Raw genomic sequence first — 24,470 nt, forward strand, 5'->3', positions numbered from 1 at the left:
AGAAGATCAGAAGCAGACTCCATGCCAAACCATACCCCAGGCAGCAAGGTCATGAAAAAGTCCACAAGACATGAAAAGCAAGGCTCAGTGATCAGGAATGAACAGAACTCAGGGACCAGTAGCAAAAAAAATCTGTTGACTAGACAGAGCTCTAACCCATCTTGGAGTTTTGTAGTTGCTTTCTGTCTCAAATAGTTAATGGACAGGGTTCATGAATTTTTCTGAGAGACCCACTACACAATTTGTCTGGCCACGCTGGGTCAGGGAACTTAATTACTCAAGTACTGAAGAGCCCATTTTGGATTGTGACCATGGCCCTGGGGAAGAAGGAGATCCAGCCTTCCAAACAGCCCCAAGAAGATATGTTTTTGTTGTGTTGTGAGGTGCTTAGGTAAGTAAATCAGTGAGTTGGGTCCCCCAACTGGACATGTGGTCAAACATATTGGGTAATTTGGCCCTGAGTTTCAGAACACCTTAAAGTCCCACAAACTGCTTAATCCCACAGCCTCAGTGGCTCACCACGAGTTATCAAAGATCCCAGTCCTTTGGTCATCAAGTCATATCCCCACAGGGGGGAACCACGCATGCGTCAAATCGGTTAAGACGCTCCCAGAACGTACTCCCGGAGAAATTTGTTATTAAGCCATCGAAGAAGAGAGATAAACTTCTGAAAACAGTTTGAAATATTTGTGAAAGGAAGCAAGACCTGGAGGGCATCAATCAGAGTGAGTCTTTGGAAGTGTGATTTCTTATCATCTCTTTACTCTCCGCTCCCTGGGAGGAGGCCAGAAAGCGAGAAGAGAACATGGCGACTAAAAAGGAGCTGAAGGATTTAACACAGCTCATTGCTTCTTCAGAACAGAATGTAAGGGGCGATATTAAAGCTCTTAAAACAGACCTGAGACAGATGGCTATAGAAATTAAGAACATAAAAAAGGTGGCTGATAAGGCAGCCAAAAAAGCTCAAGTTAATGAAGACAAAATTAAAGAGCTAACGAGCAAATTAGCGTTTGTAAGCGATCGTCAAAGGAGAAGAAACATTCGCTTATCAGGCATCCCTGAAGAGATTACACAGAAAGACCTTGAATCAAAACTACTGGAATGGCTTGAGCGATATGATTTAAGGATACAAACGGAAGATATAGAAAGAGTACACAGATCTCTCCGCCCCAAGCCAAGCCTGGGAGCAAAGCCAAGGGATGTTATTATGGCTTTTGCAAGAGAGAAAATAAGGGACAATATTTATAAATGTTTGAAACTTCAGAAGGATTTACAGTTTGATGATAATAAAGTTATAGTAAGACAGGACCTCTCTCCAGAGACACTCCAGCAAAGAGCAATACTAAGACCTTATACGCAAAGTCTTGTTGAAAATGGAATATTATTTTCATGGGGCTACCCGGCAGTGATTTTGGTTTTTAAAGAAGGCAAGCTGCTGCGAGCTAAAAATCCAGAAGAGGCAAGAAAAATGTTGGAGAGATTGGGAATCAACATGAGGCCGTTAGAACCAGGAAATGTGGAGGAGCAAGAAGACGAGCAACAGGAACCTTGTGAGAACACTTCAAGTAGCAGTGAAGAAGAAGGAGAGTCGAGTCAGACACTGCAAAGCAAGCCAAAGCGTTTGAGAAAAGACACTGGGGGCTCTTAGTAATGAGAGTCTCCAAGGAAATTTAATATTGCTTTCAATTTACTTTAAAAAAATCTTTTTTTTTTTTTTTTTGGAATAAGATGGCTTATAGAGAAATATTGAAATGAGTTACATTAATTAGATAGGGAGGAAGGGAAAGGAACGTGGACCCCAACTTAGCAACGAAGAGGTCAGGAGGTTATGCCACCTGTACACCCTTTGAGGGTTCTTCTTCGGGGAGGGGGAAGGGGAAAGGTAGTGACCATCAAAGTAAGAGAGGATAGAAATGAGCACATATGTATGAAATTTACAAAGGAAAATGGTTGAGACAATTAAAATATTATCTTTAAATATAAATGGGTTGGCTTCAGATTTAAAAAGGTATAGATTGAAAAATATGCTAAAAAAACAGGGAATAGATATAGTGTGTCTCCAGGAGACCCATAAAGGTAAAAAAGATAAAAAACCCCTACTAAACTCTACACTATGGGAAACAAGGGTGGAAGCAAGAGGAACTAGGAAGGCAAGAGGGGTAGCGATACTTACACATTCTAGCTTGAAGTTAGAAGTACTGGATCAAATATCTGATTTAGAGGGAAGATATGTTTTTTTGAAATTTAAGTTGAATAGTAGGAAGTTTACAATAGTATCTATCTATGCCCCAAATATGGGTCAGGTAAGCTTCTTAAATAAGGTATTCCAGAAACTGCAGAACTTTTATGAAGGGGATGTGGTAGTGGCAGGGGATATGAATTATGATTTTAAGAAAAGTAAAACCTTGAAATTTAAGAAATGGAAATTGAAAGATGTGTTCACATATGAAGGGAACAATTCTCAACCTACATATTTCTCTAATAGATTTAAGACTTTTTCATATATAGATTATATTTTAGTAAAGGAATCAAATGAGTTAGAGGTGATGAAGGCAGTAACTGAGCCATTATGGATTTCGGACCACGCTCCTTTAAGAGTGCAATTTAGAATAAGTGAAGAGAGAAAAGAGTTTACTTGGAAATATAAGGCATATCTGCCCTTGACAGGAAAAGATCGGATGGACTTAAGAAGGGATATAGAATGCTATTTTAGAGAAAATAGGAATTCAGCCACAGAAGGAGTAGTTTGGGATGCGGCTAAGGCAGTTATAAGAGGAGCTTATATAGCTAAGGAAATTAGAATTAGAAAGGAAAATAATAAGGAAAGAAGTAGGATAGTAAATGAGATTAAACGAATACAGAAAGACCTACAGGGAAATTATAATAGGCAGTCATATGAATTATTCAAAAAACTTAAAAAAGATTTAGAGAACTTGGATTCATTATCTATGTGGAAAAAGGATATATTAGTTAAGAATGAGTACCATAGAATTAATATAAATACAATGAGAAGAATGGCGAATTATTTAAAGATGAAAAAGGAAAAACAAAAAATTGGATGTATTAAGGGAAATGGGGATAAACAATTTTTTAAAAATGCTCGGATAAGAGAGGAATTTGCTACATTTTATCAACAACTATTCAATTTGGGAGAAAACCAAAGATTCGAGGAACAGCTAGATAATAAATTAACGATAGAACAGAGAGAGAGCCTGAATAAAGAAATTACCCGGCAGGAAATAATAGAGGTATTAAAAAGGTTAAAAAACAGGAAATCCCCTGGTTTGGATGGTTTTACGGCAGAATATTATAAAGAAATGGCAGAGTTAATAATACCAGAAATGCAAAGTTTATTTAATTATATTTTAAAAGGGGGGAAAATACCAGATTCATGGAAAAAAGCTGAAATTTTACCAATTTTGAAGCCTCAGAAGGATCCCCTAGAAATAAATTCATATAGGCCAATTAGCCTGATGAATCAAGACTATAAAATATTTACAAAAATTCTAGCTAATAGACTAGAAAAATATTTACCAAACTTGATTAAGGAAGATCAATATGGTTTTGTTAGAGGTAGATTTATTGCAGATCCATTGAGAAATATATTGAATGTTTTGTTCTGTAAGGATAAGAAAACTTTGGCCTTGTTAAAATTAGATGTGTATAAGGCGTTTGATACGGTAAATCACAATTATTTAATGCAGGTATTGGAAAACTTTGGTTTTGATGGGCCCTTTTTAAATGTTGTAAGGGAAATCTATAGGGGGGGTAAAGCAGTAATTAGAATAAATGATGGGCACTCTAGAGAAATTTCGATACAGAGAGGAGTAAAGCAAGGTTGCCCATTATCTCCTTTGTTATTTGCATTAGCAATTGAACCCCTAGCAGATAGGATACGAAATAGTGGTAGAATTCAGGGATTTCAAATAGGTAAGGAAGAATTGAAATTAAACCTTTTTGCGGATGATATTTTGTTGACAATAAGTAATCCACTGCAGGCAATACGAGAATTGTTAGTTATTTTAGAAGATTTTAAGTTATGTTCGGGACTTGGAATAAACATTAAGAAATCAGAAATAATGTTTATTAATGTAGGTGGGGAAACCAAGAAGGCAATATTAGCCTTAACGGGGATGAAATCAGGAGTTAGCAAAATTAAATATTTAGGAGTTTATCTTAATAAAAATATAGAGAGGCTACAAAAAATGAATTATAATAAGGTGTGGTTAAAGATTTTAAAGAAATTGAAGGAATGGAAGAACAAAAATTTGAGTATCCTAGGGAAAATTAGAGCAATAAAAATGTTTATACTCCCAAAGCTGCTATATTTATTTCAAGTACTTCCTATAAGATTAGATCAGGAAACGATAAGGAAATGGGATGAACATATTAAAAATTGGGTCTTTGGTCGGAAAAAAGCAAGAATACAAAAAAAGTTGATATATATGCCCCAAGATGAATTAGGATGGGGAGTTCCATATTTACAAGCTTATTATGATGCAGTTCAGTTGAAAGCACTGATGGAGTTAGAATGGAGGAAAGGGGATAAATGGGTAAGACTTGAATCTGCAGTCAATAAGGGAGCAGGTAGTAGTGGAATTTACACGAGAGAGATAAAAAAGGTAATGATACAAACCGAAGGTCCAAGAAAAATAGCTTTAATTGTGTGGAAGAGGTGGAAAAAGATCTTAATGCCTTTAACCTCGAAATGGACCCCACTTAAGGATATCTGGGAAAAAGAGATGAACCCAAAATTCTATGAAGAGCTGCAAAGGGAAGACATAATAAGAGTCAAGGATTTGTACAATAGCCAAGGGGCCTTATTACCACTTCAGGAGTTGAACTGTAAGATAGGGAAACAATATTGGTTAAATCTAATGGGATTATATCAAACAATCCGACAAGAAAAGTATAAAGATGCTATTAAAAGAGATGACAATTTTATAGAAAAGGCACTATATGTGGATGAAAGGAAGAAAGGACTGTCAGGGATTATTTACCTTGAATTGGTAAAAGATAAGGAGTTCATGTATAGAACCTTAAAGAACAAATGGAATAAAGAAAAACAAATAACTGATGAGGAGGTGAATAAGTTAATGATGAATTTGAAGAAAATTAAGATAGAGAAATATAGAGAACTTGAAAGGAAGATAATCTTGAAATGGTATAGGACGCCGGCTCAATTGGCATATATGATTAAAGGGATGAAACCAAATTGTTGGCACTGTAATGCAAAAGAAGGGTGGTACTCCCACTTATGGTGGGAGTGCCCCAAGGTTATAGAGTTTTGGGGGAAAATTCGGGGGAAAATAGTGGGGGCATGTAAGTTTAATATTGATATAGATGGGGAGTTGTTATTTATGGGGGTACTGGAAAACAATAACATTGAGAAACAAAACCAGAGCATTTTCAAAGCAATGATATTAGCAGCACATGCAGTGATAGCATATGGTTGGAAGGAGAGCTTAAAATGGACCCTGGAAAGATGGAACAATTATTTGTATGAATATATACAATCAGACATATTAGAATGTTTAAAACAAGATAAGATATGGGATAGAAAAATTGAAGAGATAAAAGAGAAATGGGATATATACTTCTCATGGGTATTTAAGGGGGAAGCCAACAAAGCTATATTTGAAAAATTGGGAAAAGTGTGCTCATGGTTAAAAATTTAATTGTAACTTTAGTATGGTCACTTGGTGGGGGGGAGGGATATAAATAGGGGTAAAAATGGTGTCATAAGAGAATTGGAAATGTATTCTATGTAATGTAATATTTGAGACACAATAAAATAAAAAAAGGAAAAAAAAAAAAAGTCATATCCCCACAGGTCTTTAATTCTATTAAATTGGGCTTTATTTGTTTTTAAAAGTTCCTCCTATATATAAGGAATTAAGAAATTTTAAAATATCACCTTTTTATAGAAAAAAATTTAAAATTGTTTTTATCTGACAATATCCCAGCTTCATTCCTTGGTGTTGATGCCTACTGCTGAGTGACGTTTTTGAAGCAACCATAGCTCCACATATTTTTAGGGTCAAAGAGAGAAAGGGATGGTTCAGCAAGTTTAATAAACAATTTTTGTCATTGATGAAACTCTCTCATGTGACAATCAAAAAATGATATATGCTCTCAGTCACAATAACATCAAAGCACAGTAGAAAAGACATGCTCAAATTGGTGCTAACTACTTGACTGAGCATGCCAGACCAAATCAAGTTTGACCTAAGACTCACACACATGTGCACATTTGATATTTTGTTTCCTGGCCTCTTTGACCAATGAGAAAAGCCCAGTTACTTATGGGTGCAGTTGTCTCTTCCTCTCTCCTTCCAGCCAGTTGTTGACCTAGCCACTTGCCAGGCAGGCTCATTGCTGGCTGAAGTGCCCTGCCTCCACTATGGCTGTGCCCTGCCCCTTCCTCAGCAGGATCCTATCTTCTGCTGTTGTCACCACTGATGACAGTGGTTGATGACAAGACTCAGTTGCTGAGGTCAGGTCTGCCAGCAGAGACATTGTTACACCTTTTCCTACTGCTGTCCACTATGGTGCCTGGCCCAGGCAGGTTGTCCTCAGAGGGGCTGTTGTGGTAGCAACAGCCTTCTCCAGGTCGCTCCTACCCAACCACTGGCTTGGTAAGTCTGGAGAGAGCTGAAAGGCTAGACAACATTGTGAAAAAGTTACCAGTGCCTACTATTACAAAAAATAGCTCTGCTCCTGAACCACCATAAAAGCTGACGGGTGCACACAGAATTTCTTTCAATGTCACATGGTAAGCTGGGGTGCAATTTTTAGATTCTGTGCAATTGCACTTTAGCATCTTCTCCAATACTGCAAAGTATCCCAGGATATTTTGCAGTCCCAAATGGCTACATTGCACAATGTGAGTGTCCCATCATCATTTGTAATATCTCAACGAATTATCTGTACAGATTCTAAGAACTGTACCTGAATACATTCTCTGCACATTGCAAGGAAATCTTGGGTGCATTTCTAAGATAGTGTGATGCAGTCATTTGAGTAGAGAAATATCTTGAGTCAGCCCATTGTTCCTGCATCCTCTATTGTGGGCCCCTAACATAGTGCCCATAGGCCCACCAACATGTTTCCCAGTGCCCGCCAAGAGTATTTAGAAAGTAGGTGGGGCTCTTGTCCAGCAAGAGTTCTGATTGACCGTTGAAGGTCTGATTGATTGTACAGATTTTTAAAAACATTGCTTTGGTAGCAGCTGCCACCACAGCACAAGGATCTTCATTGTGTGATTGAAATTAAGCTGCAGAAGCCATTTTGTGGCTGCACCCACCACACTGTGTCAGAATTCCAAAGGTGCTCACAGTCTCAAAAAGGTTGGGGACCCATGCTCTGCAACTTTAAGTAACTGTAGCTGAAAGTGACATAGTGTTAAGTTTGGAGGGGTTTTTTGTTGTCGGTGGTAGTGGTGAGCATCATATAATGACAGGTCTCTTCTGTTAAGGAAAAAATTAGCAGCTCGTCTCCAAGAGGCTGAGGAAGCCACTGAGGCAGCCAATGCTAAATGCTCATCTTTGGAGAAGACCAAACACAGGCTGCAGAATGAGCTAGAAGACATGATGATTGATTTGGAAAAGGCCAACTCAGCAGCAGGAGCCTTGGACAAGAAGCAGCGCAATTTTGACAGGATCATTGCAGAATGGAAGCAGAAATATGAGGAGTCCCAAGCAGAACTTGAAGGTGCCCAGAAGGAAGCCCGGAGCCTTAGCACAGAGTTATTTAAGCTGAAGAATGCCTATGAAGAGTGCCTGGACAATCTGGAGACCTTAAAAAGGGAAAACAAGAATCTGCAAGGTAGGCTTGTATGCTCATGAAGCAGATGGAGAACTTAAAGTCACAGAGTTCATTAAAGTCCTAGAGGAGCATAACAGATGAATTTCACCATTCCATTACACAAAATGGGAAAAATAATTATTCTGTCATAAAATTCCTTTGATCTGAGGGCAGAGAGAACCACTAGTGCCAGGCTAGGCTTCAGCCTTCCTCAGTGATGTCAGCCAGTGTCAGAGCCCTCTTTGATAATGGAACACAGCATGAACTTCCCACATTGGAAGTGGTAGATATAGTGGGAGGGCCCTGGAGTGCACATCATAAAAACTTTCCAAAAAGAACTGGAAAGGATGTGGGTGGAATACATAACAAAGTTTGAGTCCAGGGGCAACTTTAAGACCAACATTTTATTCCAGGTGTAAGCTTTCATGCACATGCACACTTCTTCAGATACAATGAAACTGAAATTACCAGTTCATACCTATAGGTAGAGGGTGAGGAGTAAATTAGCATACAGCATAATGATGTTTATGCTAATTTACTGCTCACTCTCTGCCTATAGGTATGGACTGGTAATTCCTATTTCAATGTATCTGAACAAGTGTGTGTGCATGTGAAAGCTTATACTTTGAATAAAACTCTGTTGGTCTTAAAGAGGCCACTTAAAGGGGACTCAAACTTGGTTCTGCTGCTTCAGACCTGGCTACCCACCTGAACCTATCTTGGAAAATAAATAGTAACCCTTCTGTCTACTATCCTGTCTCTCACAAAAAATCTTACCTCATTACATCCGTAATGCAGGGTCATGCTGTTGTCCATAGAATGGGACTTTGAAGAATATCCTGCAAAAGCTAAAAATGTAGCAGTGCATGGTTTGAACTGATTTCCTGTATACATTTATTTAGCTAAATATTTACACCGCATCTTACCTCTTGATTCTATAGAGACTGTTTTTGCTCAGTAGAGTACAAGCTAGTCCACATAACAGAAAGTAACTATATTGGTTGTTCACATGTCTTGCATGTTGAAGGGGTGTGTGTGTTTATTTTAACATGGGTAAAGGGAATTGAATCTTCCCCTCCCCATGCCTTGTCTTCTACTGAGACCATACACATTCTCCCATCCTGTCTCTGAAATGTAGGCTTGCCAATCGCCAGGTCCCAGTGAGGGTTCTCCTGCTTTCCCAGGCTCCTGCCTGCTCCTAGTCATGGGCCGGTGGGGGGAAGCCCCACCCTCACAGCCACCATGTGCCTTTCCACCTCCAGAGGCTTCAGACTCCACTTGGAAAGGCTTCCTCTTGGGATGGTGCATCTGTGTCTTTAAGGCTGAATGGGGGTGGGGGGGAGAGCAGGCAGAACAAAATGGCTGCTCCCAGTGGCTGTGAAAGCAGCCCAGACCCTCCGTTGGTTGCACAATCTTTTCAGAGGTTGTTTGCGTAGGAAAGATAAACTTGAACCTTTGGTTGCTCTATGTTACTTTGAAGAAGTTGGAAGTTCAGCAACTCATGAGTAGAGATGCCAGTTCCTCGCTTCAGAGCCATCAGAAATGGGGTGGGGGAGGGAAATGTCTGCTGGGCACTTCATTATTCCCTATTGAGATTGATTCCCATAGGGTATAATGGAGAATTGATCTGAGGCTCTGGAGGGGCTGTTTTTTGAGATAGAGGCACCACATTTTTAGCATAGCATCTGATGACTCTCCTCAAAATGCTCTCCAAGTTTCAAAAAGATTGGACCAGGGGGTCCAATTCTATGAGCCCCAAAAGAAGGTGCTCCTATCCTTCATTATTTCTAATGTAGGGAAGGTATTTAAAAGGTGTGCAGTTCCTTTAAATATGATGGCCAGAACACCCTTTGGAGTTCAATTGTGTTTGTCACAACTTTGCTTATGGCTGCACCCCCAATGTACTCTGGCTCCACCCCCAATGTATTCTGGCTCCACCCCCAAAGTCCCCAGCTATTTCTTGAATTGGACTTGGCAACCCTTCTGAAACTAGAAGATGGCTGGGCTGGGTAGAAAAATGCCTATAGTGGTGGACCATGGGGAGAGAAGGTAGGTTCAACTATTCTCATCCCAGCCCCACTTTCTAAACAAATGGGACGCACATGTGAATAAACAAACATGGCTGCCTCTTTCATATTTAACTTGCTTTTACTCCTTCTGTGATCCACTGTTGTAATAGTTCATGTGCCAGTGAAGGAGACTGGCCTACAACTGTCTCCCTGTCACAGCTTCAGCAAATGCTCATATTCTCCCCCCACACAGACTGTCCCCCACACGAACCAGCCTGCAGAACATCAATTTAAACCTAATCTATTCACAGCCGCCCCTCTAGGAGCCTTACTGAAAGCATTCAAACAGCAGCTGGCAACAGCACCACTGAAAGAGAAGATACAAGAAGGGGATAAATAAAGAAGATACACTGTGCATCAGCAGGAGATTGTGTAGAATTTCAATGTGTTCATCTGCAGCAGAAATGTTTTGCGTGCATCATTTGTGTGAGATGCTGTGAGAAAAGTGGGACAAAAATGTTCTGAATACATTAACCTATTATAACCACAATTTCCTTCTTACACAGACTGTATGTTCTTTAATTATTTTCTATTGGGTTGCTATCCATAATTAAACAGGGAACTCTAGTCATACAAAATATCCTGTGACTCCAGAAAAGTTATTTGACTGGAAAGCAGTTTGAGAATTCCTCCCTCTCGTGCCAGATGACACTCAGCTGGATACAACTTGGTGCATTCAGGAGTCTCTGATCCCTAAATTCTATGGGTTGTTGCTTGCTTTAATCTTTTCAGAGGAGATTGCTGATCTAACTGACCAGATCAGTGAAGGAAACAAGAGTCTTCATGAGGTAGAGAAAATGAAGAAACAGATTGAACAAGAAAAATCAGAAGTCCAACTAGCCCTGGAAGAAGCAGAGGTAAGACAAAAGGGAAAATGAGCATTATTTCTTAAATGCATATGTCCACAATCAAATAGAGGTAAGCAATGGGTAGGTACATAACAGCTATTTCATGTACACCAGTTTCTTAGGGAGGGTAACAAGGTGAAGCAATGCAAGAGTTTGTTTGATAGGTATCCGCAGCTACCGCTTGACACCTAGGGTTGTCATTTCTGGTTTGGAAAATACCTGGAGACTTGGGGGTGGATCCAGGAGGGGTGGGGTTTATGGGGGGGAGGGCCTCAGCATGGTACAATGCCATAGAGTCCACCCTTCAAAGCAGCCATTTTCTCCAGGGAAGCTGATCTCTGCCAGCTGGAGATCAGTTGTAAAAGCAGAAGATCTCCAGGCCCCACCTGGAAGCTGGCAACCCTATGCCCATGATTTGGGGGGCAGGCTCACTGGCATCATGCCAGCATATGATGTTTCTTCCAGCAAAAAAACCCAGAAGTGACATGATGACATCAGAATAAAGCTCTCCCCATACGTTCCCCAGAGAGCACTGAGGTCAGGAACACAAAATCTCCTCTCTATCCCCGGGCCAAGAGAAGCCCGCCTGAAAGTCACTCGAGATAGGGCTTTCTCCGTTATGGCCCCCACTTGGTGGAATCAGCTGCCGGAAGAGGTGAGGGCCCTGCGGGACTTGGCTCAATTCCGCAGGGCCTGTAAGACGACCCTCTTCCGGCTAGCTTACACCTAGCCGGGATGGAACCTGACGTAACTGGCCTGCCATCTGTTTATATAAAATGATATGTTATTGGTTTTAAGCTGCATTGTTTTATGAATTGAAATGTATTGGTTTTAATGTTTAAATGTGAAGTATTTAATTGTTTATATTTAAATTGTTAAATTGTTATTGTTGGAAGCCGCCCTGAGCCACTCGTGGGAAGGGCGGGATACAAATCCCGAATAAATAAATAAATAAATAGGTTTCATTACAATTCTATTGTTATATCACAGATTTTTGGCAAATCCTATACCATAATCTCTGATGTCATGACATCAGATCCAGTTTTCTCTGGAAGTCACATCACGTGATGGCACAATGCCAGCACACCCACCTCATCCCGCCCCCCCTGCTGGCCTATGTTGCACTGATGGGTTTTTGGGGATTGCAAGGATTGCTGCCACCACTGTTGTTCCACCATGGAGATTTGGAGTGTGTCTGTCTTCGCTTTGAGCTTTTCAATTCACTTGATATCCCAGTCTTGAAAAAGCCTGGGCAGCAGCCAGTTCCGCCAGCCTAGGGTTGCCAAGTCCAATTCAAGAAATATCTGGGGACTTTGGGGGCGGAGCCAGGAGACTTTGGGGGTGGAGCCAGGAGACATTGGGGGCAGAGCCAGGAAAAAGGGTGTGACAAGCATAATTGAACTCCAAGAGAGTTCTGGCCATCACATTTAAAGGGACAGCACACCTTTTTAAATGTCTTCCTTCCATAGGAAATAATGAAGGATAGGGGCACCTTCTTTTGGGGCTCATAGAATTGGCCCCCTGGTCCAATCATTTTGAAACTTGGGGAGTACTTTGGGGAGAGGCACTAGATACTATACTGAAAATGTGGTGCCTCTTAACTCAAAACGCAGCTCCCCCAGAGCCCCCGAAACCTCCAGATCAATTCCCCATTATACCCTATGAGAATTGATCTCCACACAGGGAACAATGAAGTGCTCAGCAGACATTCCCCCCCCCCCCCCCCCGTTTCTGGCAACTCTGAGTTGCTGCCACTTCTTCACAGCAACACAGACACTCTGGCAACTCTGAGTTGCTGCCAACTTCTTCACAGCAACACAGACACCCCATCCCAAGAGGAAGCCTTTCAGTTGGAGACTGAAGCCTCCGGAGGTGCAAAGGCACATGGTCCTCTGGGGGTGGGGCTTCCCCCCCCCCCCCGCCGGCCAGCTGACTGGGGGTGGGGAGGAGTCTGGGAAAGCGGAAGAACCCCTGCTGGAACTTGGGGATTGGCAAGCCTACGCCAGCCTAAGGCACCTTCACCAACATGTGGTTCTTCTTCCATTTGCTTTGTGGAGAGTGGAAGCAGGCCCATCTTCTAAAAGTATTTTTCTTAGGGCGTTTTCGCACTCACCTTCAGCCGGCACGACCCCCCTCTTCACCGCGCAGGATCTGCGTGGATTTCGCACTAAACACCGCGGAGCAGCCGGAAGAGCCGGAAACTCCCGGCGCAAAAGCCGCTCAAACGGAAACTGCTTTTTGGCGGTTTCCGTTTGAGCGGCTTTTGCGCCGGGGGTTTCCGGCTCTTCCGGCTGCTCCGCGGCGTTTAGTGCGAAATCCGCGCAGATCGTGCGCGGTGAAGAGGGGGGTCGCGCCGGCTGAAGGTGAGTGCGAAAACGCCCTTAGTGATTTTTCTATGAGGAGACCATTAAAGTAGATGAGCTTCTGGGAAGGCAGCTTTTCCACCATTATTAATCTTCCCCTGCACTGAGAAGGCTGAAGGAAATATTCAGCCTGTTCCCAGGCTCACTCTTTCTGCTTGCATGAAGGAATAGGAAAGTCCAAAAGGCCCTGTATGGATCAAGGCCATGCCTTACAAGAGGGAAGGCTCATTGGGATGCTTGCAGACTACATGAAGCCTGAAGCAATTATTTTGCCACTAGGGGTCCTGTTTTAAAATGTTTTCATGTGATACGTTTTTTTTTTAGTAAGTTGTATGTAATATGGAAATCTGAGTAACTATATGGCCTAGTATGCCTGAGTACTACAATTATCACAAAATCTTATATAATAACTATTTAGCATTCATTTCTTTGTTCAGAGTGCATTGCAATCCTTACAAAACTGGTAAGGCAGGCATCATTATTTCCCCCATACCGTAGCAGAGGACTGACACTAAGAAAGTAGACTGCATAAAGCAACATTGTGAGTTCATGGCGGAAACAACATGTGAATAGGGGATTTCCAGATCACAACTTTTCCTTTTAGCCCACATGGTAGGTAGTCTCCCAGTTCAAACCTTAATGGATAAATTAGTTTTTAATCGGATCAATCTGCACACAGTTGCAAAGGACGAAACCCACCAGTTCTAAAGAAGATGTCTTCTCTGATTTTTGTTGATGTACATGTTAGGGTTGCCAATCCCCAGGTGGGGGCAGGGGATCGCCCGGTTTGGAGGCCCTCCCCCAGCTTCAGGGTCGTCAGAAAGCGGGGGGAGGGGAGGGAAATGTCTGCTGGGAACTCTATTATTCCCTATGGAGATTTATTCCCATAGAAAATCATAGAGAATTGATCTGTGGGTATCTGGGGCTCGGGGGGGGGCTGTTTTTTGGGGTAGAGGCACCAAATTTTCAGTACAGCATCTAGTGCCTCTCCCCAAAATACCCTCCAAGTTTCAAAAAGATTGGACCAGGGGGTCCAATTCTATGAGCCCCAAAAGAAGGTGCCCCTATCCTTCATTATTTCCTATGGAAGGAAGGCATTGAAAAGGTGTGCCGTCCCTTTAAATGTGATGGCCAGAACTCTCTTTGGAGTTCAATTATGCTTGTCACAGCCTTGATCTTGGCTCCACCTCTAATGTCTCCTGGCTCCACCCCCATAGTCCCCAGATATTTTTTGAATTAGACTTGGCAACCCTAGTACATGTGTTACTGCATTATTTTCAGAGGCATTCTCCCCTCTCTCACTCATGAGAGAATGTCTCCTTTAAGATAGTGCCCTGTCCTCTGTCTGTTTTTGACAGTTATTTGTATTTAAAATTATTTAAAAACAGTTTTGAAAATAATGCTGCCTGATTAATTAGGGCCACCCTTTTAGTCAATCAACATGTGTTTCATATAATTAATTAATCAATTGTGCATTGAAGCTATGCTGAGGACTCATGACCTACAACTGTGAAGCCTTTACTTATCCAAACTAGCCATGCTCAGACCAGTGTTTGAATAATTGAGTGACACTGAGTAGGGTTTTTTTATAGAAGGAATTCTTTTGCATATTAGACCCCGCCCCAATATAGACAATCCTCCTGGAGCTTACAGGCCCTGTACTAAGAGCCCTGGCACGGAGACTACAGAATTTGGCCTTCTGTGGCCTGGAACGTATTGCAAACACTTATGCAGTGTGTAAGGATTCCATAGCAGGTGCAGGTTCCTCAGGCATCTGAGTCAATGTTCGTAAGTGTTCCTGTGGGGCTTGAAAGTCTGTAAACAAATGTGCCAGATGAAGCAGATCTCTTTACATACTAATTTGCAAATCCCCTAAGTCAATGTTGCTATATCTGAGCTGCTAGAGTGCTCAGATGTTCTCCCAAGCAGGCCTTGTTGGAGAAGCCTCTCTCCTAATGTGCAAACAAATTACTACCTTACCTGATAGTGTATGAAGGAGCAGTGGGGGCATGTTTCCTGTGTCAGGCAAATGTGAGTACCTCTTAAATTACCCAGAAATCACCTTAAAGTTTGGGTGAGTGTTTTTTTTTTCTAGTCAGCAATCTCACACCCACATGAACATTTCTGATTTCCATATCTGGCATCTACACTTTGTGATTTCTTGAGCCTTTGTGGGTCACTTCAGTGTACTGAAAGAACAGAGTTTGTTTATGATGTTGCAAGTGAATTTAATACATGCTCAGGCATTTTCATATATTTATGTGGGTTTTTTTAAAAAAAATAAATCCTATATTTTAATGAGGTAGCTCCCCATCCCTTCATCTTCTAGCAATCTTTGAAATGCATTGATGCTTGAAAATCAGTTCTGACCAAATCTGCCTAGATCATTTTATTAACCTCCTCCTTTATCTTGCAGGATATTTTATATTTTGCAGGGATTTCTCATCCAAATAAAAAGGTGTTGATATCAGGGCAGAGCAAACAGCATGTTTTATTCCACTGCTCTGAAAAGCTGAGCATGATGTGTGTGTGTGTGTCTATTTATCTATCTATAGCCTTGCTATTTTGTTTGATTGGCTATAATGCATCCATTTGTGATGTATTCCAGACCTTTACTTTGACAGATAATCATAGAATGTGCCATGGTGTGATTTTGCTAAAGCAGCAGAGCAGTAAATCTGTAAAAGAAAAGGAAGTGTTTCGCTTTTCTCTTCTTGAGCAATGTAACGTACTAATAGCCAGATCCTATAAATCTCTATTGGCTCAGAAGTGCTTTCACCGTATTCTACTAGCCCTTTGGTTGTTAGGATTGCATAGAGAAGGGCCACTTACGATCCCATTACTGCCATTGCTGTAGTGTAATTGCTGTGTTTTGTGCCAGGCAAGCAGCTGAGAGCAAGTTGTTGCTGCATTAGCTCTGGGTCTGGGCCTTTGGACTGATGCCCTTAAACCTAGTGCTGTGTACCAGCCTATCAGTACATAAATTGGTCAATGGTAATTTGCAAGAAGCAGTCTTTATTAATGTTATGTGCTTCTTACTTTCCCCAAGCACTGAGAAATTCCAAGGGTGGATTTGTTTTCCTTTGGATGAGAGAACATTGCAGACTTCATTAATACTTGCTTTATTTACACATACACAAGTGGAAGTAAAGAGGCATTCTGTAAGGCAGCCAATCACATCAGATTCCCTAGAGGGAAAGAAAGCCAAGGTGCTTTAGTTTCAATTAACTCACACCTCTTTGCCTGCTTCTCTCTGGGTGTTTTCCAAACTGTAAAATGTTGTTTCTTCACACAAAGTCACCTATCCCCTCTTCCTAAGGCAGAGGGGTAATAGTTTCTTCAACGTATTTCATTCAAGAGGGAAAGCTTTCAGGAGACCTTCTCCTAGCTGTTGGTTCCCATTCAAGAAATATCCAGAGGCATTAAGGTATATGAATACTGTTTTATCTCAAGAGCCTGATATACATATCAGCTGCCACTTCAGACCAGCCTATAGTGATAAGGCCACTTATAGTAATTAGAAATTACTGAATGCAACAACCATGCACTCTAAAGAGCACCCAAAATCCTGGTTTAATGAAGCATATCCTCAGTTCTCAATATTCTGCACCACCATTCCCAACTGGATGGAACATTACTCAAGTGAGGCATTGGCCCCTTCCTATAGAATTAAATAAAACTACTGATTTGTATAGGAGCTCAGAACAGAATTATTTATAATGGATAGCAGTGGGAGTGGAGTGTGTCCCAAACATGTTTTAGGAATGATGAAAATCAGAGAACATATCCAATCCCTGTGGTATTCATCTGGTGAAAGAACACTGTTTATTTCCCATCCCATTCTTCCTTCAAAGCATCTTACAGAGAATAAAATCTTAAAGAATAAAAGCAATTGACACAATCAACCCCACTAAACAGAGATCAAAACATCAAAAAATGTATTAAAAGAGCAGGGTACATCATGAAATGATGGAAGCCCTACTTTTTGCCCGCCCCAGAACCACTAATTTTGGAAGGGGTGTTGAAAGACCTGAGTCAGATTGAGGTGACAAAAGAGGAGGTCCTACCACTGATAGACAAATTAAAAACTAATGTCACCAGGTCCGGATGGCATACATCCGAGAGTTCTGAAAGAACTCAAAGTTGAACTTGTGGATCTTCTAACAAAAATCTGTAATCTTTCATTGAAATCTGCCTCCATTCCTGAGGACTGGAAGGTAGCAAATGTCACCCCCATCTTTAAAAAGGCTTCCAGAGGAGATCCAGGAAATTACAGGCCAGTCAGTCTGACTTCAATACCGGGAAAGTTGGTAGAAACCATTATCAAGGACAGAATGAGTAGGCACATTGATGAACACGGGTTATTGAGGAAGACTCAGCATGGGTTCTGCAAGGGAAGATCTTGCCTCACTAACCTGTTACATTTCTTTGAGGGGGTGAACAAACATGTGGACAAAGGAGACCCGATAGATGTTGTTTACCTTGACTTCCAGAAAGCTTTTGATAAAGTTCCTCATCAAAGGCTCCTTAGAAAGCTTGAGAGTCATGGAGTAAAAGGACAGGTCCTCTTGTGGATCAAAACTGGCTGAGTAATAGGAAGCAGAGAGTGAGTATAAATGGGCAGTCTTCGCAGTGGAGGACGGTAAGCAGTGGGGTGCCGCAGGGCTCGGTACTGGGTCCCATGCTCTTTAACTTGTTCATAAATGATTTAGAGTTGGGAGTGAGCAGTGAAGTGGCCAAGTTTGCGGATGACACTAAATTGTTCAGGGTGGTGAGAACCAGAGAGGATTGTGAGGAACTCCAAAGGGATCTGTTGAAGCTGGGTGAGTGGGCGTTAACGTGGCAGATGCAGTTCAATGTGGCCAAGTGCAAAGTAATGCACATTGGGGCCAAGAATCCCAGCTACAAATACAAGTTGATGGGGTGTGAACTGGCAGAGACTGACCAAGAGAGAAATCTTGGGGTCGTGGTAGATAACTCACTGAAAATGTCAAGACAGTGTTCGTTTGCAATAAAAAAGGCCAACGCCATGCTGGGAATTATTAGGAAGGGAATTGAAAACAAATCAGCCAGTATCATAATGCCCCTGTATAAATCGATGGTGCGGTCTCATTTGGAGTACTGTGTGCAGTTCTGGTCGCCGCACCTCAAAAAGGATATTATAGCATTGGAGAAAGTCCAGAGAAGGGCAACTAGAATGATTAAAGGGCTGGAGCACTTTCCCTATGAAGAAAGGTTGAAACGCTTGGGACTCTTTAGCTTGGAGAAACGTCGCCTGCGGGGTGACATGATAGAGGTTTACAAGATAATGCATGGGATGGAGAAAGTAGAGAAAGAGGTACTTTTCTCCCTTTCTCACAATACAAGAACTTGTGGGCATTCGATGAAATTGCTGAGCAGACAGGTTAAAATGGATAAAAGGAAGTACTTCTTCACCCGAAGGGTGATTAACATGTGGAATTCACTGCCACAGGAGGTAGTGGCGGCCACAAGCATAGCCACCTTCAAGAGGGGTTTAGATAAAAATATGGAGCACAGGTCCATCAGTGGCTATTAGCCACAGTGTGTGTGTATATATAAAAATTTTTGCCACTGTGTGACACAGAGTGTTGGACTGGATGGGCTGTTGGCCTGATCCAACATGGCTTCTCTTATGTTCTTGATGTTCTTAAAGGCTTACAAACTGAGAGGAGTTTACATATTCTTTGGTTTTGCTTGTCAAGGGGCAGGGCTACTCTTCTGCCCATGTAATACCAGTGGCAGGAAAGGGCATTTTGTGCTTGAGGCCACTGCCTCTGCTTGCTCCTTGCTTCTCCTGCCTCTACACCCCCCCACCACAATTTCCACTGCAGTGTCAGAGCAGATAATTGCCCTTGCTTCTGTGCTTCCTTTAAAAGCAGCATAGCAAGCCACTGTTGCAATACAGGGCTCCCCAAACACTTGCAAGATTGCTTCTTCTCGTGAGAGTTGGATCATCATTTTGGTTGCTAAGAAACCATAGTAATCAGGGTTGTCAGAGTAACTGAAATGATGGCTGAACACTTGCAAAGGAAAAAGCCATGCTTGCTTTGCTGTGCTGCTTTTAAATAGAGCTGGGAAAGCTAGGGAGGAGACAAGAAGGATCAGCTGCTTTGGCCCCTTGGCGGGGCTGGAAGCAAAGGAGAAAGTGCCGAGAGCAAAGCAGAAGTGAAAGGACAGAAGGCCAAATAGTGGGCAATTTGCTGTCTGGAGAGTCAGCCTCGGGAAGGAGCTGGCCTTCCTTAATACCACCCTCCTCTTTGACCTCCTAGGACGGTCTTTACTGAAACAGCAAATGTCTGTCTACTGAAAGACATTAACTTACACCAATTCTCTTCTGCCCTATAGTGCTTAGGACCCCAGGAGACAAGAGGTGGACCTCTGCAATCAGATCTCCTGTCTCCGTAAATTCCTGTTAACAGCAGGTGGGGTGTAGGCACTTCTGTGTGGACTGCAGTGCTAGGAATGGGAATTAATCCTTCCTGTATGCTGCTTATATGATGTAACTCATGTGCAGTCACGCAAGACAATATATGGTACTCATCGCAAGAGCCTGTTGCAGCTGACCTCAATGAGAAAAACCCTGAACAAATATATGTAAATAGTTCCATTTACATTGTGTTCTACATGCAAAACTTGGTTTCGCATTTGCAGATATTTTAATGCAGATGTAAGGAGGCCTCTCATTTAGGGAGGACATGGTACTACAGTTAACAAATTAAAGCTGAGGTGGCCATAACTGCTGTCACTGGCTCTTGATCGTCTCCCAAAGAGTCCCTTGAAAGGTGGAGGCTATCCCCTTGCATCATAACTGTGCTGGATCCTGTGGTCTACTGTGCTACTAAATGTAGGATTGGGCTGCATATTTAATACTTTGTGTTTGAAAGAACCAGGAGATTTGAGCGTAATGTATATGTTGTACTTTTTAGGGGGCTCTTGAGCATGAGGAAAGTAAAACACTACGTTTTCAGCTGGAACTTTCCCAAATTAAAGCAGACTTTGAAAGAAAATTGGCAGAAAAAGAGGAGGAAATGGAAAACTTCAGGTATAGTATGCTCATTAGGTGGTTAATAGAGCTGGTTTCTGAAAGAACTACTTATGTGGTGAGAAAGAAAAGGACTGCAACTAACAGAAAGTGTTATTTCTAGATTTGACCTTGCTTTTCTTTTCTTTTTAAAGAACGAGACACACGAGATCTGTCTCTTACCCATCATTGCAGTTTCTCATGCTAGTTCTGCCAGTAACACATTATGTAGACGAGGGCAATTTACTTCTGCTTGTGTATCTGTTTTGCCATCTGCACACACTGTCTTAATTTGCAAGAATGTTGTTAGGAATGATTGATAATTACTGTCTGCACAATATGTTGACAAAAGATACACTAATAAACAAGAGACAGTAAACAAGAGAAAATGGAAATCTGACTTAAGAGTATTTTGGGGAACAGATTCAAAATGAAGTAATGCTACTGTAAGATGAACATCGGATGTAAAAATGATAGAATAACATCCTTGAGATGGAAATGAAGAGGAATAGTGAATTTACATATTTGCTCTTGAAAGCACAGCTGTGAAAAGGTGCCCTTTATAATAGTAAAAAAAAAGCATGGTTGAAATATGAGGAAGGAACCCAATATCTGTATTGTCTATATAATATTATTACAAAATCAGGAGAAACCAGCAGCGTGCCATAGACACATTGCAATCCACTCTGGATTCTGAAGCTAAGAGTAGGAATGAGGCCATTCGGCTTAAGAAGAAGATGGAAGGAGACCTCAATGAAATGGAAATCCAGCTCAGCCATGCCAACCGACATGCTTCTGAGGCAACAAAGACAGCACGCATCCTTCAGGCACAAATAAAGGTACTCTTTGGATCAAAGTAATGGGAACTGTTTATGAACTATAATCAGAGCTTTTGTTTCCTAGAAAAAAAGGTGCCGGAACTCTCAAGAGAGAAATGAAGGAGGAACACACATGTGCTCCCTCATTAACTTTTAAACATTTTTTTTTTTTTAGAATTTAGTTTCCATAAGGAAGTTCTGGAACTCTATTCAACAGCATTCCCTCAGAAAAAAAGTCCTGACTATAACCACCACTACTCTTAGCCAGATACACTGATCACATTAGTGAAACATGAAGTTACCAACCCTACCTTTCCCTCATAATGCTAGGAAGCCCATGCAAGGCAGATTCAGAGGAAAGGAAGTGCACTTAACTCTCCTGTTTACTGATTCTCTCTAACAAAACCCTCTACTTATTTAAATTTAAAGCCCACCCGCAGCCAGGATCTGAAACTAGAAATGAATCCAGTTGGGGAAAAGTCATCCACAGTGGAGCATTTGTAGGAGATAATTCTCCACTCCCTGCATTTCCCATTATGTCTGCTAATGGGGGATTAAGATTTTCTCTTGGTATTACTGGAAGCCACCAATTCTGTTGATAGCCCTAATTGAGACTTTCACTGTATAGTTGTGTTTGTCTTTTACTATCTATGCCCAGCTGCCATTAGGCTTGCTGATGTTTCTTTTCAACACTCTGCTAATTCCTTTCAAGGATTTGCAAGTGCAACTAGATGATACCACACATCTGAATGAAGACCTGAAAGAGCAGTTGGCAGTCACTGACCGACGGAATAGCCTTCTCCAGTCTGAACTGGATGAGCTGAGGGCTCTGCTGGACCAGACAGAGCGTGGCCGTAAATTGGCAGAACAAGAGCTGCTGGAAGCTACTGAACGTGTGAATCTTCTACATACTCAGGTTGGATTGCATATGAATTCTTCAGGCCTTCTCCCCCCGCCCTCTTCTCCCGACAGCGTAGCATAAACCTCATATTACATAGAAATAACTGATGATAATGCTGTTTTCAGACAAAATACCTCATTAACAAGTATGCCCAAAGGTTGTTCATTCCCAGGTGGTATAAGAAATTACAACGTATACTATAAGGTGAGTGTCTGCAGTGAAGTGGCCTCTGCATAATTGAAAATATGCTTTCTTAGAATACTATGGTGCCCTCTACCACCTCAGAATTATCTGCTTAAGAAAATATTTTCTCTGTAAGTGAGTATTATGACTTCTGTTTTGTGCTCTTTCTGTTCAATCGATGCCTATTGTTTTTCTGCTCTTCCTCCCTTATCACACACATTCTGTTTTTAAAAAGAATTTTAAAGAATTATCCACATCACTAGACATTTAGAGCATTCACTGGGGTGTTCCTGTGCAGCTCTTTTAAAATTGGTCTTTCCCATTCAGATTGGACTATAATTAATAAAGCCTTTCTTTATTACTAACATCCATCCATTTTTTTCTCTGTCCAAGTTCAAATCAAATGTTAGCAATTGCCACCTCTATGAGCTTTCCATAGAAGAGGAAGTTGAGTAGATTATTGAACATTTCAAGCATCTCAGTACTTAAATGATTTACCTTATTGTTTCAATTAGTTCAAATAAAGGGTCAGCCAAACAGCAAATTAGATATTTCTCTGGTTAGTTGAGCCCCCCTTTTAAAATATCTGCTCAGCCATAGCAGTGCCTCACTCATTTCTGGTGGCAGCTCTAGCAGTATCAAATACCCTGCCCAGAAAACATGCGGAGGGTCCTTATGCTGTCCACCTGCCATAAGAAATGTAAGGCCATTCTTTTGAGGGAGACAGTTCAGCCTATGAAGTGGCTATTGCCCTGAGGAGACAATTCTGAGAAAGCTGGTTTTTTGTTGGGGGTGGTAGTGGTTTTCATTGCTTCTTGCCTGCAGGTCATGTTTTTGTGAGCTGCCATATTTGGTGGGAATGATAGCCTATAAATAGTTAAATAAATATCCATCCAGTGATAAGCACTTATTATTATTTTCATGGGAAGGAGTGAGTGTGATTCCCTGGCATGTAGATAAGTAAGCAGGCTTACTAGTGCTGCACTCTGGCAGAATTATGTCCTAGGTTATTTTCTTCAAGATTGGTATGAAATTATCTTCCCAGGCTTGATGGTGTGCTTGATTGTACCACGCAATGGGCTGCAGAGAACTTGTACGTATTTTATTTTGATGAGGGAAGTTCCAGAATGTCTTTTTCTGCAGACTCTTTATGGTGACATAAAACATATGTCTCACTTTATTTCATCAGAGATTCTTTTCCTTTGCCTAATAATGAGGGTCTTTCAGTCCAAATAATGAGGAATTCTCAGCCCATGTCTGCAAAAACAAGCTGCATCTTTAGCTCCCCAGTGAAATAATTTCAATTGTAAATTTTGGTTGTCTAAAGACTTTTGTATAGAGGAGATTGACTTGGACTCAATGAAGTTCTGCAGTGCTGTTCTAAGCAGAGTTACACCTTTCTAAGAACATTGGCTTAAATGGATTCAGGGTCAACATTGGTTGAGGATGGCACTGTTGACCTCTTCCAATCCTCTTACTTGACTAAGTGTTGGTTAATGGCACACATTCACTTGCGCTGCCAGATATACAGTACAAATAAAGTTCTTAAGTTACAATGTGTAAATCCAGTGTTGTATTTCATCTGAGCAGTGCTAAATGATCTTGTATGATGAATTCTCTTTTTTCTCTTTCAAAATCAAGAACACAAGCCTGATCAATCAGAAGAAGAAGCTGGAGACTGACCTCACTCAAATGCAAAGTGAAGTAGAAGAAGCTATACAAGAGTGCAGGAATGCTGAAGAAAAGGCCAAGAAAGCAATCACTGATGTAAGTAGACTATTTCTTTTTTCTGCAGGTGTCAGATTGCATTCTTCCTGGTTTGCTGAACTTCTGCCTCTCTGCTGCATTTTTGCAGGCAAGTCAGGGTTATCAAGGCTTCTGTATTTAGATTCACTAGTAATTGTGTTTCTCTCTTTTTCAGAGATAATTTGTTTAATGTATCTGTGTTGGAGAACCCTAAAGGACTTGTGAGGGGCCCCATATTTTCCCCCTTCCCCCCTTTGTGCCCTCATATTTTCCTGATTTCTTCTCTGCACTGTTTACTAACCAACCTAGTATCTGTTCCCCATCTTCAATTATGTTTATTATTTATTCATTTATGCCCCATCTTTCTCCAAAGCAGCTTAAATAATTCTTCTCTCCTCCATTTTATCTCACAACAACCCTGTGAAGTAAGCAAGACTGAGAATGTGTAATTAGTCCAAAGTCACCCTGTGAACTTTCATGGCAGAGTGGTGATTTGAACCTGTGTCTTCCATATCCTAGTTTGAAACCCTAACTGCTATACCACACTGGCTTGTGTGGGGTGGCTGCTGTTAAATAGTAGTGAGTAGATGGGTTCGGGGGAGTCATCAAAGGCAGGTGGTAGCAAGTCACCCAATTGTTGCTGCTGGGCCTGACCCTGATAAGTCCTTCCTTAAAGGCCAAAATAGCCTGGGGA

General features: G+C 41.4%; 1 protein-coding gene across 1 annotated transcript in view; it reads left to right on the forward strand.

Annotated features, from left to right (window-relative positions):
* MYH15 (myosin heavy chain 15) overlaps positions 1 to 24,470 on the forward strand; it is a 135,955-nt gene that overhangs the window by 96,068 nt on the left and 15,417 nt on the right. Inside the window, exons 32-37 of the mRNA XM_060234543.1 lie at positions 7,478 to 7,827; positions 10,608 to 10,732; positions 20,034 to 20,149; positions 20,775 to 20,967; positions 21,659 to 21,862; positions 23,672 to 23,797. Of these exons, the coding sequence (XP_060090526.1) occupies positions 7,478 to 7,827; positions 10,608 to 10,732; positions 20,034 to 20,149; positions 20,775 to 20,967; positions 21,659 to 21,862; positions 23,672 to 23,797 (1,114 nt within the window). The remainder of the gene's footprint in view (positions 1 to 7,477; positions 7,828 to 10,607; positions 10,733 to 20,033; positions 20,150 to 20,774; positions 20,968 to 21,658; positions 21,863 to 23,671; positions 23,798 to 24,470) is intronic.

The sequence above is a fragment of the Heteronotia binoei genome, chromosome 3, assembly GCF_032191835.1.
Source record: "Heteronotia binoei isolate CCM8104 ecotype False Entrance Well chromosome 3, APGP_CSIRO_Hbin_v1, whole genome shotgun sequence".
NCBI lineage: Eukaryota > Metazoa > Chordata > Lepidosauria > Squamata > Gekkonidae > Heteronotia > Heteronotia binoei.